This window comes from Chiloscyllium plagiosum, unplaced genomic scaffold, assembly GCF_037043375.1.
Source record: "Chiloscyllium plagiosum isolate Xiang-an unplaced genomic scaffold, Cpla_swu_hap1 HiC_scaffold_10, whole genome shotgun sequence".
NCBI classification, from domain to species: Eukaryota; Metazoa; Chordata; class Chondrichthyes; order Orectolobiformes; family Hemiscylliidae; genus Chiloscyllium; species Chiloscyllium plagiosum.
Genome location: NW_028270148.1, coordinates 6,176,935 through 6,191,503, shown reverse-complemented (window position 1 = coordinate 6,191,503; position 14,569 = coordinate 6,176,935). Strand labels below are relative to the sequence as shown.

Sequence of the window (14,569 nt, the reverse complement as noted above, 5' to 3'; positions counted from 1 at the left end):
TTAGATTGGCAAGTATGTTGCAAAGATATCATAAGGAAGTTGAAAATGTATAGGGATGGAGTCTTGTCCATTCTTTCAAGCTGCTAGATGGGGTATACTGCAGACAAATGTGAAGTTGCTCTTTTTTACTGGAAGAATAAAGAGGCAGAACATTAATTTAAAAAAAACTGCAGAATTCCAAGGTACAGAGAGATCTAGATTTTCAAATGTGAGTCACAAAATGGTTGGATGCAGGTGTAGCATGTATACATGAATGCTAGTGGTGTGCTAACCTTTATTATTGAGAGGAATTGAATATAAACGTAAAGGTATTGTGCTGCAGTTATTCAGGGCATTGGTGAGACCACATCTCAGATACTGTACAGTTTTGATTTCGTTTTTGAAGTAAGGATGGAAATGTATTGGAGATGGTTCAGAGGAGGTTTATTGGAATAACATCTGGAGTGAGTGGGTTCTTTGATGAGGAAAGGATGGACAGACTGAGCTTGTTTCCCCTGGAGTTTAGAAAAGTGCAGGTTGACTTAATCGAAGTGTATCAGACCCTTTATGGTCTTGACAAAGTGGATGTGAGTGAGCTTTTTCTTGTGAGTGAGCCCAGAGCCAAGGGGCACTGTTTAAATTTAGTGATTGACCTCTTAGGATGTAGATGAGGGGATTGATTCATTTTCTCTCAGTGGGTTGTGCAAATTCTGAACATAATGCAACAGAACGTAGTGGAGATGGGATAGTTTTAAGGCAGAGGTAGATCTAATGCTATTGGGGTAGATGGAATTCTCAACAAAGAGATCAGCCATGATCTTCTTGAATGGCAGAGCAGGCTAGATGGGCTGAATGGTCTATTTATGCTCTTACTTTGCATTTCATAGTGCCCTGTGTCAACACCATTCCCCCCCCACTCCCACCCTCTCAACTGTACCCCCTCGTAGCCCTCTAGCCCCATCACTCTGATTCCTCCACTGCACCAAGCCCTGCCTCAGACCCCTTTCATTCCCTCCCCACATTCCTGCCCCTGCCCTCACCCAGAGAGCCTGATAAGGAAAACTCCATCCCTCATCCCCAAGTGCTCAACACGATTCTTATAAATTTCACATGGGAAAAGAATTGAGTAGATCCAGGGCTTTGGCGAGGTTCCGCATGGTAGACTAATTAGTAAAGTTAGATCATATGCGATTCAGGGTGAGCTTGCCAATTGGATACAAAATGCAAATGGTGGCATGGTGGCTCAGTGGTTAGCACTGCTGCCTCACAGCACCAGGGTCCCACGTTCAATTCCAGCCTTGGGCGACTGTCTGTGTGGAGTTTGCACATTCTCCCCGTGTCTGCGTGGGTTTTCTCTGGGTGCTCCGGTCTCCTCCCACAGTCCAAGGCTAGGGGGCATATTTTTAAGGTGAGACGAAAAAGATTTTAAAAAGACATGGAGGGGGGGGCAATATTTTTACACAGATTAGTTTGTGTGTGGAATGAACCTCCAGAGGAAGTGGTGGATATGGATACAGTCACAATATTTAAAAGTCATTTAGGTAAGTACATCAATAGGAAAGATTTGGAGAGATATGGGTCAGGAGCAGGCAGGTGGGACTAGTTTAGTTTGGGAAGATGGTCAGCATGGACTGGTTGGACCGAAAGGCCTATTTCTGTGCTGTATGACTGTATGACACTGTGATTGTGGAGGCTCTCTGTGGGCAGGCAGCATCAATTGTATCAACACCAAGTCCTGAAGGAGAAAGCTCTTGGCCTGGGCCTGTGGTGGCAGACAACTGCACTTTTATAGCAACAAGTGACAGTAGCAACATGTTACAAAGTATCTCACAGGAGTGTTTACTGACCAGCATTTGACACTGAATCACTGAAGCAGATTTCAGGACCAGTGACATGCATAGTAACTTTTGGGGGGGAGGGGGGAAGCGGTGGTGGGGGTGGGGGTGAGGGTTTGTGTGGAATTGTTGAAGCTGAATTTGGGTTGGGGGGATTTGCGAGTGAAGCTGAAACATTTGGAAGCTGACTGATCGAGGAAGAATCATGAAGAATTCTCGGGAGACTGACCGCAGGCTCTCTCTCCTCCAGCACTGAGTCCCCACTAAGAGGGGAAACCAGACATTCCAGCACCAGTTGCAGGGAGCTGCCAATCAGCTGAGCCATAGAGGACCTTAGGGCACAGGAACAGGCCATTTGACCCCTCAGACTGCTGCACCATCTGATAAGCTCATCGCTGATCTGGTGGTGGCCTTGATTCTACTTTCATGTCTGCCACCCCCATTCCCCGTCTCTTATCTCCCCGTCTGTCAGTTTTATCCCACATTTTGTCCCCTCCTAAACTTCCCTTCCTCATGTTTAACTATTGGAGGCAGTGGTAAGGTCCAGGTAGAGGGAAGCTCCAAGCTGGCCACAGAGGTTAGAGACAGAGCTCCCCAACTTGACAGCTTCCACAGAGCAGTTAGAGCTCCGTGCCAAACAAAGACATCACGAACAAGCTATCAGGCAGACAGTGACCCAGAGAGAACAAGAACAACAACAATAACAACACGGATAACTCTCAAGTACTCCTTCAGTCCCAGCTTTAAGCAGCTTTCCCCAGTGAGCAGTTTGGAAGTTGCAAGAGCCTATTTGAAACAGGCAGCTGAGTGACAGGGGGGGGGGGGAGACTCCCTCCCGGGTTTAGCTCACATTTTCATATTTCTCAGGGGTGTAATGAAATCATTACAGACTCTCCACAAACCCTGATGACACTTCAGAAATCTTTTCCCACAGAATTTCAGCCAGTGAGAGTCTGATTTCAGCAATAGATGAGCAGGATCCAATTTCAATGCTGTGAACTGGGAGCTGGACTGGATGGATTTGAACAGATTGTTTTGAGAGCTTTGGGAATAGAGATTAACATCAGCGGCAGGGAGTCCAAAGGATACGGGTGGCTTAGAGTCATAGAGTCATACAGTACAGAACCAGATTCTTTGGTCCAATTCATTGCACTGACAATACATCTCAAACTGATTTAGTCCCATTTGCCAGTGTTTGGCCCGTATCATTCTAAACCCTTCCTTTTCATATACATATCTCGATGCCTTTTAAATGTTGTAATTGTAACAGCTTCTATCTGTTCCTCTGGCATTATACATGCACCAAACCCTGCATGAAATGTTGCCCCTGAGGTCCCTTTTAAATCTTTCCCCTCTTACCTTAAACCTATGCCCTCTAGTTTTGGACTCCTCTATCCTGAGAAAAAAGACCTTGTTCACTCACCCTATCCATGGCCCTCAGGATTTTATAAACCTCTATGAGGTCACCCTTCAGCTTTAAATGCTCTAGGGAGAAAAGCAGAACCTATTCATCATCAAACTTATAGCTCGAACACTCCAATCCCAACAACAGCCTTGTAAATCTTTTCTGAACCCTATTAAGTTTAACACTACCCCTCCTATAACAAGGAGACCATAATTAAACACAGTATTCTAAAAGTGATCTCATTAATATCCTGGACAAACGCGACATGACCTCTCAACTTCTATATTCAATGCACTGACCAGTGGAGGCAAGCAAACCAAGTGCCTTCTTCACCAACCTATCTACCTGTAACTCCACTTTCAAGGAACTGTATCCCTGTACCCCTAGCTGTCTTCATTCGGCAACACTCCCTGGGCCCTGCCATTAAGTATATAGATCCTGCCCTGATCTGCCTTACCAAAATGCAACACCTCATATTTATCAAAATTAAACTCCATCTGCCACTCCTCAGCCCCTTGGCCCATCTGATTAAGATCCTGTTGGAATCTGAGATAACCATCTTCACTGCCCACTACACCACCAATTCTGGTGTCATCTGCAAACTTACAAATCATCTCTCCCTAATTCACCTTTAAATCATTCACATAAATGACTAAAAGCAGTGGACCCAGCACTTGATACTTCATGTTACAGGCCTTCAGCCCTAAAAGCAACCCTCCCTCACCACCCTCTGCCTCCACCTTCAAGTAAATTTTGTATCCAGTTGGCTCCCCTGGAACCCATGTGATGTAACCTTACTAATCAGTCTATCATGCAGGACCTTGTCAAATACCTTGCTGTCAAAATTGGCCTTACTCCAATTTAGAACTTTTAACTATTATGTCAGGTCTATCCTTTTCCATAACTCATTTCGAACTGATAGAATTATGATCACTTGCCCCAAAGTGCTCCTCCATTGACACCTCAGTCTCTTTATTGACTTGTTTGAGGAAGGTCTTGATGACAGTGAGTTTCAAGAAACCTCTAGCTGTGTGAGCTGTATTGTAAAGGATGAAGAAAACTCAGGGAAAGTGTGGAGAAGAAATAAATAGGGACTAAGTCATTAGGAAATAGGAAGGCAGCATGGGGAGAAGACTGGGAGGATTCTGCAGTAACTGGGAATCAGGGAGGGAGAAGCAACAAGTTTGTGACTGAGGAGGAAGTGGCAGAAGCAGCTGATCATTGCATCTTAATCTTCAAATTAAAGTCATCCTTGAGTCTTCCAGATTAAGCTGCTTGATAATAGGTTGAGAAATTACCCAAAGTAACATGAACTGATATGTTTTTATGAAATGTTTGAGATATTTAACAGGCTTCAGACTAATTTTAATTTATTCACACGTTTTCTCTTAAAGGTGCAAATGTCCCAGTCCTTCTCCAGTCTCCGAGCCTGGAACGTGTCACCGAGGGTCACACTGCCCGATTACAGTGCACCATGAGGAATGCCGCAGTGACACACACCGATGTTCATTGGTATTGGGAACAACCAGGGAATACCATGCAGTGGGGTTTAACACATGACACGAGGAACATCACACGACGGAGCTCAGGATTCACTGAGCGATTCCAATCTTCCAGAGACTCCTCCAATGAAACCTTCATTCTGACCATCACAAACGTGCAGCCCAATGACACTGGAGTCTATTACTGTAAAGTATGGGGAGATATCAGTGGGAATGGATCCCAGCTGAATGTAACAGGTAAGTATATGAAAATTTGTTTTATAAAAAATAGCATCAAAACAGTGAACTCAGTAACAGTACTCCCAGTAGAGAGGAGACAGGACTGGAAACTTGGGGTTGTGATGTTGTCAGCATTTCTCTGACCCATATTCCATGGAGCTGTGACCCCTCCCTGGGAAGACATCATTGCAGAATTCATCTTCTCTAATACTGAGAAACCTCGATTATGTGAATATCAATTATCCAAATTTTGAATTTCCGACCGCGTTCTCGAGATCCCATAAAAACATTAAGTCAAAGAGGTAAGTGTACTCTGATTGCCTGTACTGGAGAATGTGAAAACACTGGCAAAAACAAAGAAACACAAACACCTCAAGCACCAACGTAAGGATTACTTACACAGCCCTTTGCCAAAGTAAGTGCTTTATTCCCGTCACTTTACTGGGTCATTCATGAAAAAAATGGCAGAAAATGTAAAAACATGCATGAAGCAGTGCTTCTGTATTTCTATCGCAACACTGAGTTCAGCAGAAACTGACAAATGCTCTTGTGATCGTAGAAACTGTTCAGGGCCGTGTTTAATGCTGGGATTTCATATATTTATGTGATGGTAAGGGTTTAGTCCTTCTCAGTTTAACCTGCAATTTGCACAATGCAAAGGTTAGTTTGTTTAAATAACAGACTCATCAAATTTATGGATTTAAACAAACTCTCCAGCAGAGCACAGCATTTGATCAGTATGGCTTCCCTTGTTTAAGGTCAAATTAATTATCGAATAATCAATTATCCGAATGAAATACCTCCCGCTTGGATAATCGAGTTTCCTCTGTAATTTCACCTTGGAACAGAATCAACCATCTTCTCAAACTCAATAGAAGTACATGTAAAAAAAAATTACTTCTGGGAGTGATCACTAGTTGCCCTTGAGAAGGTGGGGGTGAGCTGTCTTCTTGAACCACTGTAGTCTATGTGCAGTGGGTGTACCCATAATGCACTTAGGGAGGGAATTCCAGGATTTTGACCCAGTGACAGTGAAGGAATAGCAATACATTTCCAAGTCAGGATGGTGAGTGGCTTGCAGAAGAACTTTCAGGGGGTGGTGTTCACATGTATCTGTTGCCCTAGTCTTTCTAGATGGAAGTGGTTGTGTGTTTGGGAAGTGCTGACTCAGGATCTTTGGTGAATATCTGCAGTGCATCTTGTAGATAGTACACACTGCTGCGACTGACATTGGTGGTGGAAAGTTCCTGGTGAAGGGCTTATGCCCAAAACATTGATTCTCCTGCTCCTCGGATGCTGGATGACCTGCTGTGCTTTTCTAGCACCACACTCTCGACTCTGAGCTCCAGCATCTGTAATCCTCACTTTCTCCTGGTGGAAGGACTGGATGTTTGTGGATGTGGTGCCAATCACACCAAAGGATCCTGAGCTTCCTGGTCCATAGACTGCAATCGGGAGGGCAAGAAGTGAAGATAAATAACTGCACCTCCTCCATGATAATTCTCAACATTGGAACCCTACAATGTGTATTCTTAGCCCCCTATTGTACTCTCTGTACACCCATGACTGTATTGCCAAATTCCAAATAAATGCCATCTACAAGTTTGTGATGACACCATTGTGGTAGGACAGGTTTCAAACAACAATGAGTCAGAATACAGAAAGGAGATAAAAGGTTTGGTGTCATGGTACAATGATAACAATCTCTCTCAATATCAGCAAAATAAAAGAACTGATCATTGACTTCGGGAAGAAAGGAGGAGAACATGCCCCTATTTACATCAATGGAGGTGAGGTGAAGCGGGCCGACAGCTTCAAGTTCCTGGGGAGTGATGGTAACTGATAGTTTGTCCTGAACCTCACATGTAGATGTGATATTAAGAAGGCACAATGCCTCTTCTTCTGCAAGCAGTTTAGGAAATTAGGCATGTCCGTAAGGACCCTCACCAACATTTGCAGGTGCACCGTAGAAAACATTCTGCCTGTGTGCATCACAGCCTAGTACGGCAACTGCTTTGCCGAAGACCGTAAGAAACTACAGAAGGTTGTGTGCATAGCCCAGACCATCACGGAAGCTAACCTCCCATCCATGGACTCCATTTCCACTTCTCGTTGCCACGGAAAGGCTGCCAACGTCATCAAAGATCCCTCCCACCCTAGTACTGCTCTGTTCCAACCTCTTCCATCAGGCAGGACATACAGAAGCTTGAACATGCGCACCATCAAGAACAGCTTCTTCCCTGCTGCTATTCAATGGCTGAATGAGCCTCTCTAATTTCAAACAATGTTGATGTTGTTTTGTGCAGCTGCTGTGTAGTTGTAACCGTGTATGCTTTGCTCTGTCGAAGCATCCTATGATATATATGTCCTTGTTTGCTATGATCTGCCTGCACTGCTTGCAAAACAAAACATATACTGTACTTGGGTACATGTGAGTACAATAAAACAAATCAAATCAAATCAAATCAAATCAGTCAAGCAGACTGCTTTGTCCAGGATGGTCTGTCACTAGTCTATCTTTTATGACATCTATAAACTTAAAAATTGTACTACGATACCCAAGGCAATGATAAATATTTATAATAAAAACCAACATTGCTGAAGCAACTCAGCAGGTCTGACACCATCTGTAGAGAGAGAAGCAAAGTTAATGTTTGAAGTCCAAGGTGACTTCTTCAGAACCCAGAACCATAACTCTGTTTATCTTTCTCCACACATCCTGCCAGATGTACTGGGTTTTTACCATCACTTTCTGTTTTTATCTTAGATTTTCAGCATCAACAGCAATTTTCTTTTATACATCTTTACAAACCTGGTCCATGACCCCTCTCACTGAGTTAACAGAACTGTCAAACATCGAACTGAGTCTCCTCCTTATTGGACTATCCCTGAGGCTGGGACACCACACAGTCACAGCTCTTCACACACATGCCTTGCATCGTGACAATGAGACTCAGTGGGAGAGCTGCAAGTTCATCTCAAATTTGGAGATGCCTCATCCCAGTCTTCCAATGGCATTTTGATGCGATAGCATGAAACATTAAAATAATAAACAACTATTTTTTTCAGTACCACCTTTCACAACCTCAGAGGGTCCCAACATAATCTACAGCAAATGAGGTACATTGTAGTCATGAGTGGGGAAAACATACAGAAAGATCTAACAAACAGCATTGAAGTGAATAGCCCCATCTTCTGCTTCAGAGATACATATTTCCTGAAGACTGGGTGAACTCCTGTGTTGACCCTTGAATGATATCCTGGGATATTTCACATCCTTCTGTAAGGACAGACTTGGTTTAACACCTCAGGTCAGTGCTGCCTGTTCCAAACACACTGCCTTAGTGCTGCTCTGGATGGCCCCAATGTCTGCTCAACCCTCTGGAGGGGGAGGCAATCCCATCACCTTCTGCCTCAGAGACAGAGAGTTCCCAATAAACCACAGCTGACAGACCACACCCTGTTGAGTTGCACTGTTTCCAGCCCCATACTTTAGAAAGTAGTGCATTAAACATCAAGTCAAACTTTTTTGATGTATTACTGAGATTTGAAAGATGAAGTATTTTTTCTCTCTGTGTTGATTTATATCTGTTTCCTGCAACAGACCCATTGGCTGATCCAGTCCTCATTCAGGATCCAGTGGTCAGCAAGGTACCAGAGGGTGAAACTGTCGAATTCCAGTGTGCCATGCACAATGCCAGTGTGATTGACACTGATGTCCACTGGCACTACCAGCGACCTGGCAGCAACAGGAAGTGGGTGATAAGCCACTTTGTGAATGGCACCCTCATCAAGGCCCACGGTTTCCATGATCGGGTTCAGCTTTCCAGGAATGTCAGCAGGAACAGTTACATTCTGAGCCTTGTGAATGTGACTCGGAATGATACTGCTGTGTACAGCTGCAGTGTGTGGGGCTACATCTATGGAGCAGGGAGCCAGCTCAATGTAACTGGTAAGTCAATGGGAGGGAACACAGGCAGCTGCACAGACCCAACTGGGAACTGTTTTACCGTCACACTGTAGAGCAGACAAGTGGAATCGTATAATTTCACGTCGGGGCACGGAATGCGCAGTGGGAAGGTTAGTTTCAGAGGTAAAATGGAATAGTTGAATCGTAGAAATATGAGAATGGATTGATACTTTTTCCAGCATGCCATGGATATGGGTGTGACTGGGTTGGACCAGCATTTACTGCTCCTCACTCATTGCCCTTCAGAACATAGCAGTGAGCTGCCTCTCTGAACATCTGCAGCTGTGATCCTGTTGAGAGTGTTGCTCAGCTATTTCAGAGGACAGATTGGAGCTGGCCACATTTCTGGATTCAGATACAGGCCAAACTAAAGATTACAGATTGCTGCCCCTCAAGGATACCAGTGAACCGGTTGGCTGTATTTATTGACTCTTATGGTGTGGTTGTCATTCAATGGGCCTTTATTGCCCATCACTTGTTGCCTCTTGAGAAAGTGGGGGTGAGCTGCCTTCTTGAACCACTGCAATCCTCATGCTGTAGGGAGGGAATTCCATGATTTTGACCCAGTGACAGTGAAAGATGTATCTCCAAGTCAGAATATTGAGTGGCTCAGAGGGGAGCTTGCAGGGGGTAGTGTTCCCATGTATCTGCTGCCCATGTTCTGCTAGATGGAAATGGTTGTGGGTTTGAAAGGTGCTGTCTGAGGATCTATTCTGAATTTCTGCACTGCATCTTGTGGAGAGTACACACTGTTGCTACTGAGTGTTGGTGGTGGAGGGAGTGAACATTTAAGGCAATCTTACCATTAACCCAGTACTCTGTATTCCTGTTACTCCTTCCAAAGTGAATCACCTCACACTTTTCCGCATTAAATCACTTTTCCGGTTCACTGATATCTTGAGGGGCAGCAATCTGTAATCTCGCCCTCATCCAGGTCATTTATAAAAATGACAAACAACAGTGGCCCCAGAACAGGTCCTTGCGGTACCCCACTAGTAACTGAACTCCAGGATGAACATTTCTTATCAATCATTACTCTCTGTCTTCTTTCAGCTCGCCAATTTCTGATCCAAACCACTAAATCACCTACAATCCCATGCCTCTGTATTTTGTGCAATAGCCTACCGTGGGGAAACTTATCAAATGCCTTACTGAAATCCATATACACCACATCAACTGCTTTACCCTCAGCCACCTGTTTGGTCACCTTCTCAAAGAACTCAATAAGGTTTGTAAGGCACTACCTACCCTTTGCAAAACCATGTTGACTATCCTTGATCAATTTATTTCTTTCAAGATGATTATAATTCCAATCTCTTATAATCTTTTTCAACATTTTGTGGATGAGCAGAGAGATCTTGGTGTCCATGTGCATAGATCCCTGAATGTTGCCATCCAGGTAGGTAGGGTTGTTCAGAAGGCGCACAGTGTGTTAGGTTTTATTGGTTGAGGAATTGAGTTTCGAGCCATGAGGTCATGTTGCACCTGTACAGAACTCTGGTGTGGCCACACTTGAGTATTGCGTACAGTTTTGGTCACTGCATTACAGGAAGGATGTGGAAACATTGGAAAGGGTGTAGAGGAGATTTATCAGGAAGTTGCCTGGTCTGGAGGGAAGGTCTTATGAGGAAAGGCTGAGGGACTTCTGGCTGTTTTGTTAGAGAGAATAAGGTTAAGAGGTGACTTAATAGAGACATACAAGATGATTAGAGGATTAGTTAGGGTGGAAATGAAATTCTTCAGAATGGTGCTGAACAAGGATCATTAAAAAAATCAAACAGCTACAAGAGCAGTTGAGAGGCTGGGAATCGTGCAGGGAATAACTCTTCTAGACTTCCTTGGATGGCGATGGCTTGCACGAGGGAACATAGCTTTAAATTGAGGGGTGATATATGTGGGACAGATGTAAGAGGTTCCTTCTTTACTCAGAGAGTACTAATGGCGCGGAATGCCCTGCCTGCAACAGTTGCAGATTCACAAACTTGAAAGGCATTTAAATGATCATTGGATAAATAGATGGATGATCATGGAATAGTGTAAGTTAGATGGGCTTCAGATTGATTTCACAGGTCGGTGCAACACTGAGGGTCGAAGGGCCTGTACTGAACTGTAATGTTCTATAAAATGATGGACAGGATTATGAAGAAGCCAGCTGCTTTGACCTGAAAGCTGTTCAACTTCTTAAGTGATATTAAAGCCCTACTCAGCTAAGTAAATGGTGCATTTTCCATCAGACTGCTAACTTGTTCCTTTGTAGATATTGGGCAGGCTTTGAGAAGTTCGAAAGGGAGTTACTCCCTGCAAGATTCCCAGCCTTTCAACTGCTCTTGTAGCCACTGTTTGAATTTTTTAAAATGATCCTTCTTCAGCACCGTTATGAAGAAAATTTCAGTCTCGAAACATAAACTGTGATTCTCTGCACAGATGCTACTGGACCTGCTGAGTTTCTCCAGAACTTCCTGTCTTATTTCAGATTTTTTTGCTTTTAGTCATATGATAACCTAACCTAAACGCCTATGGGAGGCCCGTTGGTTAGCACTGCTGCCTCACTGTGCCAGGGACCCGGGTTTGATTCCAGCTTCAGGCGGCTGTTTGTGTGGAGTTTGCACATTCTCCCTGTGTCTGCATGGGTTTCCTCCAGTTGCTCCGGTTTTCCCCCACAGTCCAAAGATGTGCAGGTTCTGTGAATTGGCTATGGGAAATGCAGGGTTATAATGATGGACTAGGGAGCTGGGACTGGGTGCTCTTCTGAGGGTCAGTGTGGACTTGATAGGCAGAATGGCCTGCTTTCACATTGTAAGGCTGTGATATTTAAAAAGTTCATTTCCTCAGCTCCAGGACAATGTACAATCAGTGTTCAAGATGGGAACTACCACAATACCTGACATGGTTTGGGTGCAGGTTTTTTTTTGAAGTGTGTCATCTATCAACATCTGGCTGGGAGCAGCCATGTTGGATGGACAGCCTAGAAGGCAGCTGTGAGGACAGCTCCAGGCGTTGAGCTGAGTGGCAGTGAACACAAATTCTGATTTCTCTCTCCTCATTTGCTGCCAGACCTGCTGGGTTTCCTGTTTATATCTCTCATTCTTTTAGTTTTTTGTTGATGCAGGAGAAGTCAGACAGTGGCCCCAGAACAGATCCTTGCAGTGCATGACTAGTAACTGAACTCCAGGATGCACATTTCCGATCAACCATCACTCTCTGTCTTCTTTCAGCTCGCCAACTTCTGATCCAAACCACTAAATCACCTACAATTCCATGCCTCTGTATTTTGTGCAATAGCCTACCATGGGGAAACTTATCAAATGCCTTACTGAAATCCATATACACCACATCAAATGCTTTACCCTCAACCACCTGTTTGGTCACCTTTTTGCTGACGCAGGAGAAGTTTCAAAAATATACTGCCAATGGGTTTCTCTTTACCCTGTGGAATGTTCAGTCTTTCTTGTGGCTCTCCCTCAGATAAATAGAGGCTAAGCAAGTTTTGGGAAGATTTGTAGCTCAGATTGAAGTTCTGGGTATAGGTTTGCTCGCTGAGCTGGAAGGCTCATTTCCAGACTTTTTGTCACCCACTAGGTAACATCTTCAGTGGGTCTCCGGGCAAAGCACTGTTGATGATTCCTGCTTTCTATTTATATGACTGGGTTTATTTGGGTTGGTGATGTCTTTTCCTGTGGTAATGTCATTTCCTGTTCTTTTTCTCAGGGGTTGGTAGATGGGGTCTAATTCGATGTGTTTATTGATAGAATTCCGGTTGGGATGCCATGCTTCTCGGAATTCTTGTGTGTGTTTCTATTTGTCTTGTCCTAGGAATAATGTGTTGTCCTAGTCGAAGGGGTGTCCTTCCTTATCTGTATGTAAGGACACCACTTCGACTGGGAGAACACAACCCAAAAAAACCCAAAGGGTGACAAAATGTCTGGCAATGAATCTTCCAGCTCAACGAGCAAAGCTACACCCAGATACAGGCTGAATCCAATTGCAGGTTAATCCGCAAAGGAGTACAAGTGACTTATGGGAGCCATTTTGTAAGATTTTAAATGTTCGTTTAAAAGTTTCAGAGCCATATATTTGTGCATTTGTGACGAGATAATGCGTACTTCTCGGACATTTCAACTGAAATATTGAGGACAGTTTACAGATTGCAGTCTAGTTTGTACATTGTTTATATTCTTCCCTTAAAGTTGCAACTCCCCCAGTCCTTCTCCAGTCTCTGAGCCTAGAAGGTGTCACCAAGGGTCACACTGCCCAGTTACAATGCACCATGAGGAACGCCGCAGTGACACATACCGATGTTCACTGGCACCGGAAACAACCAGGGAATAACATGGAGTGGGTTTTAACACATGACGTGAGGAACATCACACAACGGAGCCCAGGATTCACCCAGCGATTCCAGTCTTCTAGAGCCCTCTCCAATAACAGCTTCATTCTGACCATCACAAATGTGCAGCCCAATGACACTGGGGTCTATTACTGTAAAGTGTGGGGAGATATCAGTGGGAATGGAACCCAGCTGACTGTAACAGGTAAGTCCTGTTTACATGATACTAACTGATTTTTGATTGTGTGGGTGATGGACAGGTTGGGACTGGGGATCATTTCATAATATTTATTTTAAACTTTTAGTTCATGGCTTAAGATGTCTTTAAGAATCTCAAAAGAACCTTTTTACTTGAATGTTACAGTGTTTACAATAGATCAAATCAGCAACTGTCAATCTCTCCTCTTCTTTGGCGGGACATTTATGATTGGGTGATTGTCAGCTGAACATCCCAATGTATTATTCACCAAATTAAAATCTCCAGAACCTGGTGATCGCCTTCTCATTTTCTGGGGGTGGTTGTGATGATGAGTCTGTTTGTCTGTCCAGGGGACACTCCTTGGCAAGGTGCGGTGTAGACTGTTTCTCTGCCCATGTGTGTGACAGAGGGCTTTGGACTGAAGCCCCATGAGGGAAGGAGCTAGCTGCATCAGGACTCTGGCTGGTTCTCATCCAGTTCAGCAAGGCCCGCTCTCAATTTGGGAACTCCAAGGCAACCATTTGACAGATGGCCTTTGACACAAGGAGAGAATGGGTCAGCGATATCTCACAGTCTCCATCTCGTTAATCTGAAGGACATCTTGTTGGTGGACATTACTCAGGATTGTTGCTCTGTACGGAGCACCCTGATGAAGAGGGAACACCAAGTGGATCATTGTGGAGTCTGGAAAGGAGAGGGAGCACAGGTCACTTCATCCAGCTTGTGGGTTTTCATCAGTCACCAGATGTGTGGGGGAGGGGAGAGATGTTTGTGAGGACAGGAGGCTGGGGGCGGGCTTGTTGACTGGAAGGTTCCAGTAATGAAGCACATTATTTGTGCCAGCATTGATTATCAGCGAGATGTGGGAGATGGTGCAGAGTGTCAAAGAGGTGCCCAGTAGCCTGTTGTGTGGAGGCCCACATCCTCCATCAGTGCTGTGCTTCCACTCATTCTCATTTTAATTCTCACTCCCACTCTGACCTCAACCTTAAACACTGTTCCATTGAAATTCAACATGAGCTGAAGGAAAACTATGTTTGACCTGGGATTTTATAATGTTGCAAACATAATTCTAACTTCATCAAATTCAGGTTGTCGTCATTTCTGTTGTTTTCTCCCATAGTGTGTGTCCA

At 44.3% G+C, this 14,569-nt stretch overlaps 1 protein-coding gene across 2 annotated transcripts in view; it reads left to right on the top strand.

Annotated features, from left to right (window-relative positions):
* The window catches only part of LOC122552550 (immunoglobulin superfamily member 2-like), a 69,665-nt gene that overhangs the window by 35,753 nt on the left and 19,343 nt on the right, over nucleotides 1–14,569 (top strand). Inside the window, exons 3-5 of one of the 2 annotated variants that reach the window (XM_043695244.2) lie at nucleotides 4,614–4,958; nucleotides 8,545–8,892; nucleotides 13,098–13,442. In XM_043695244.2, coding sequence (XP_043551179.2) covers nucleotides 4,614–4,958; nucleotides 8,545–8,892; nucleotides 13,098–13,442 — 1,038 coding nt within the window. The remainder of the gene's footprint in view (nucleotides 1–4,613; nucleotides 4,959–8,544; nucleotides 8,893–13,097; nucleotides 13,443–14,569) is intronic. The other variant, XM_043695246.2, reaches the window with a different exon arrangement.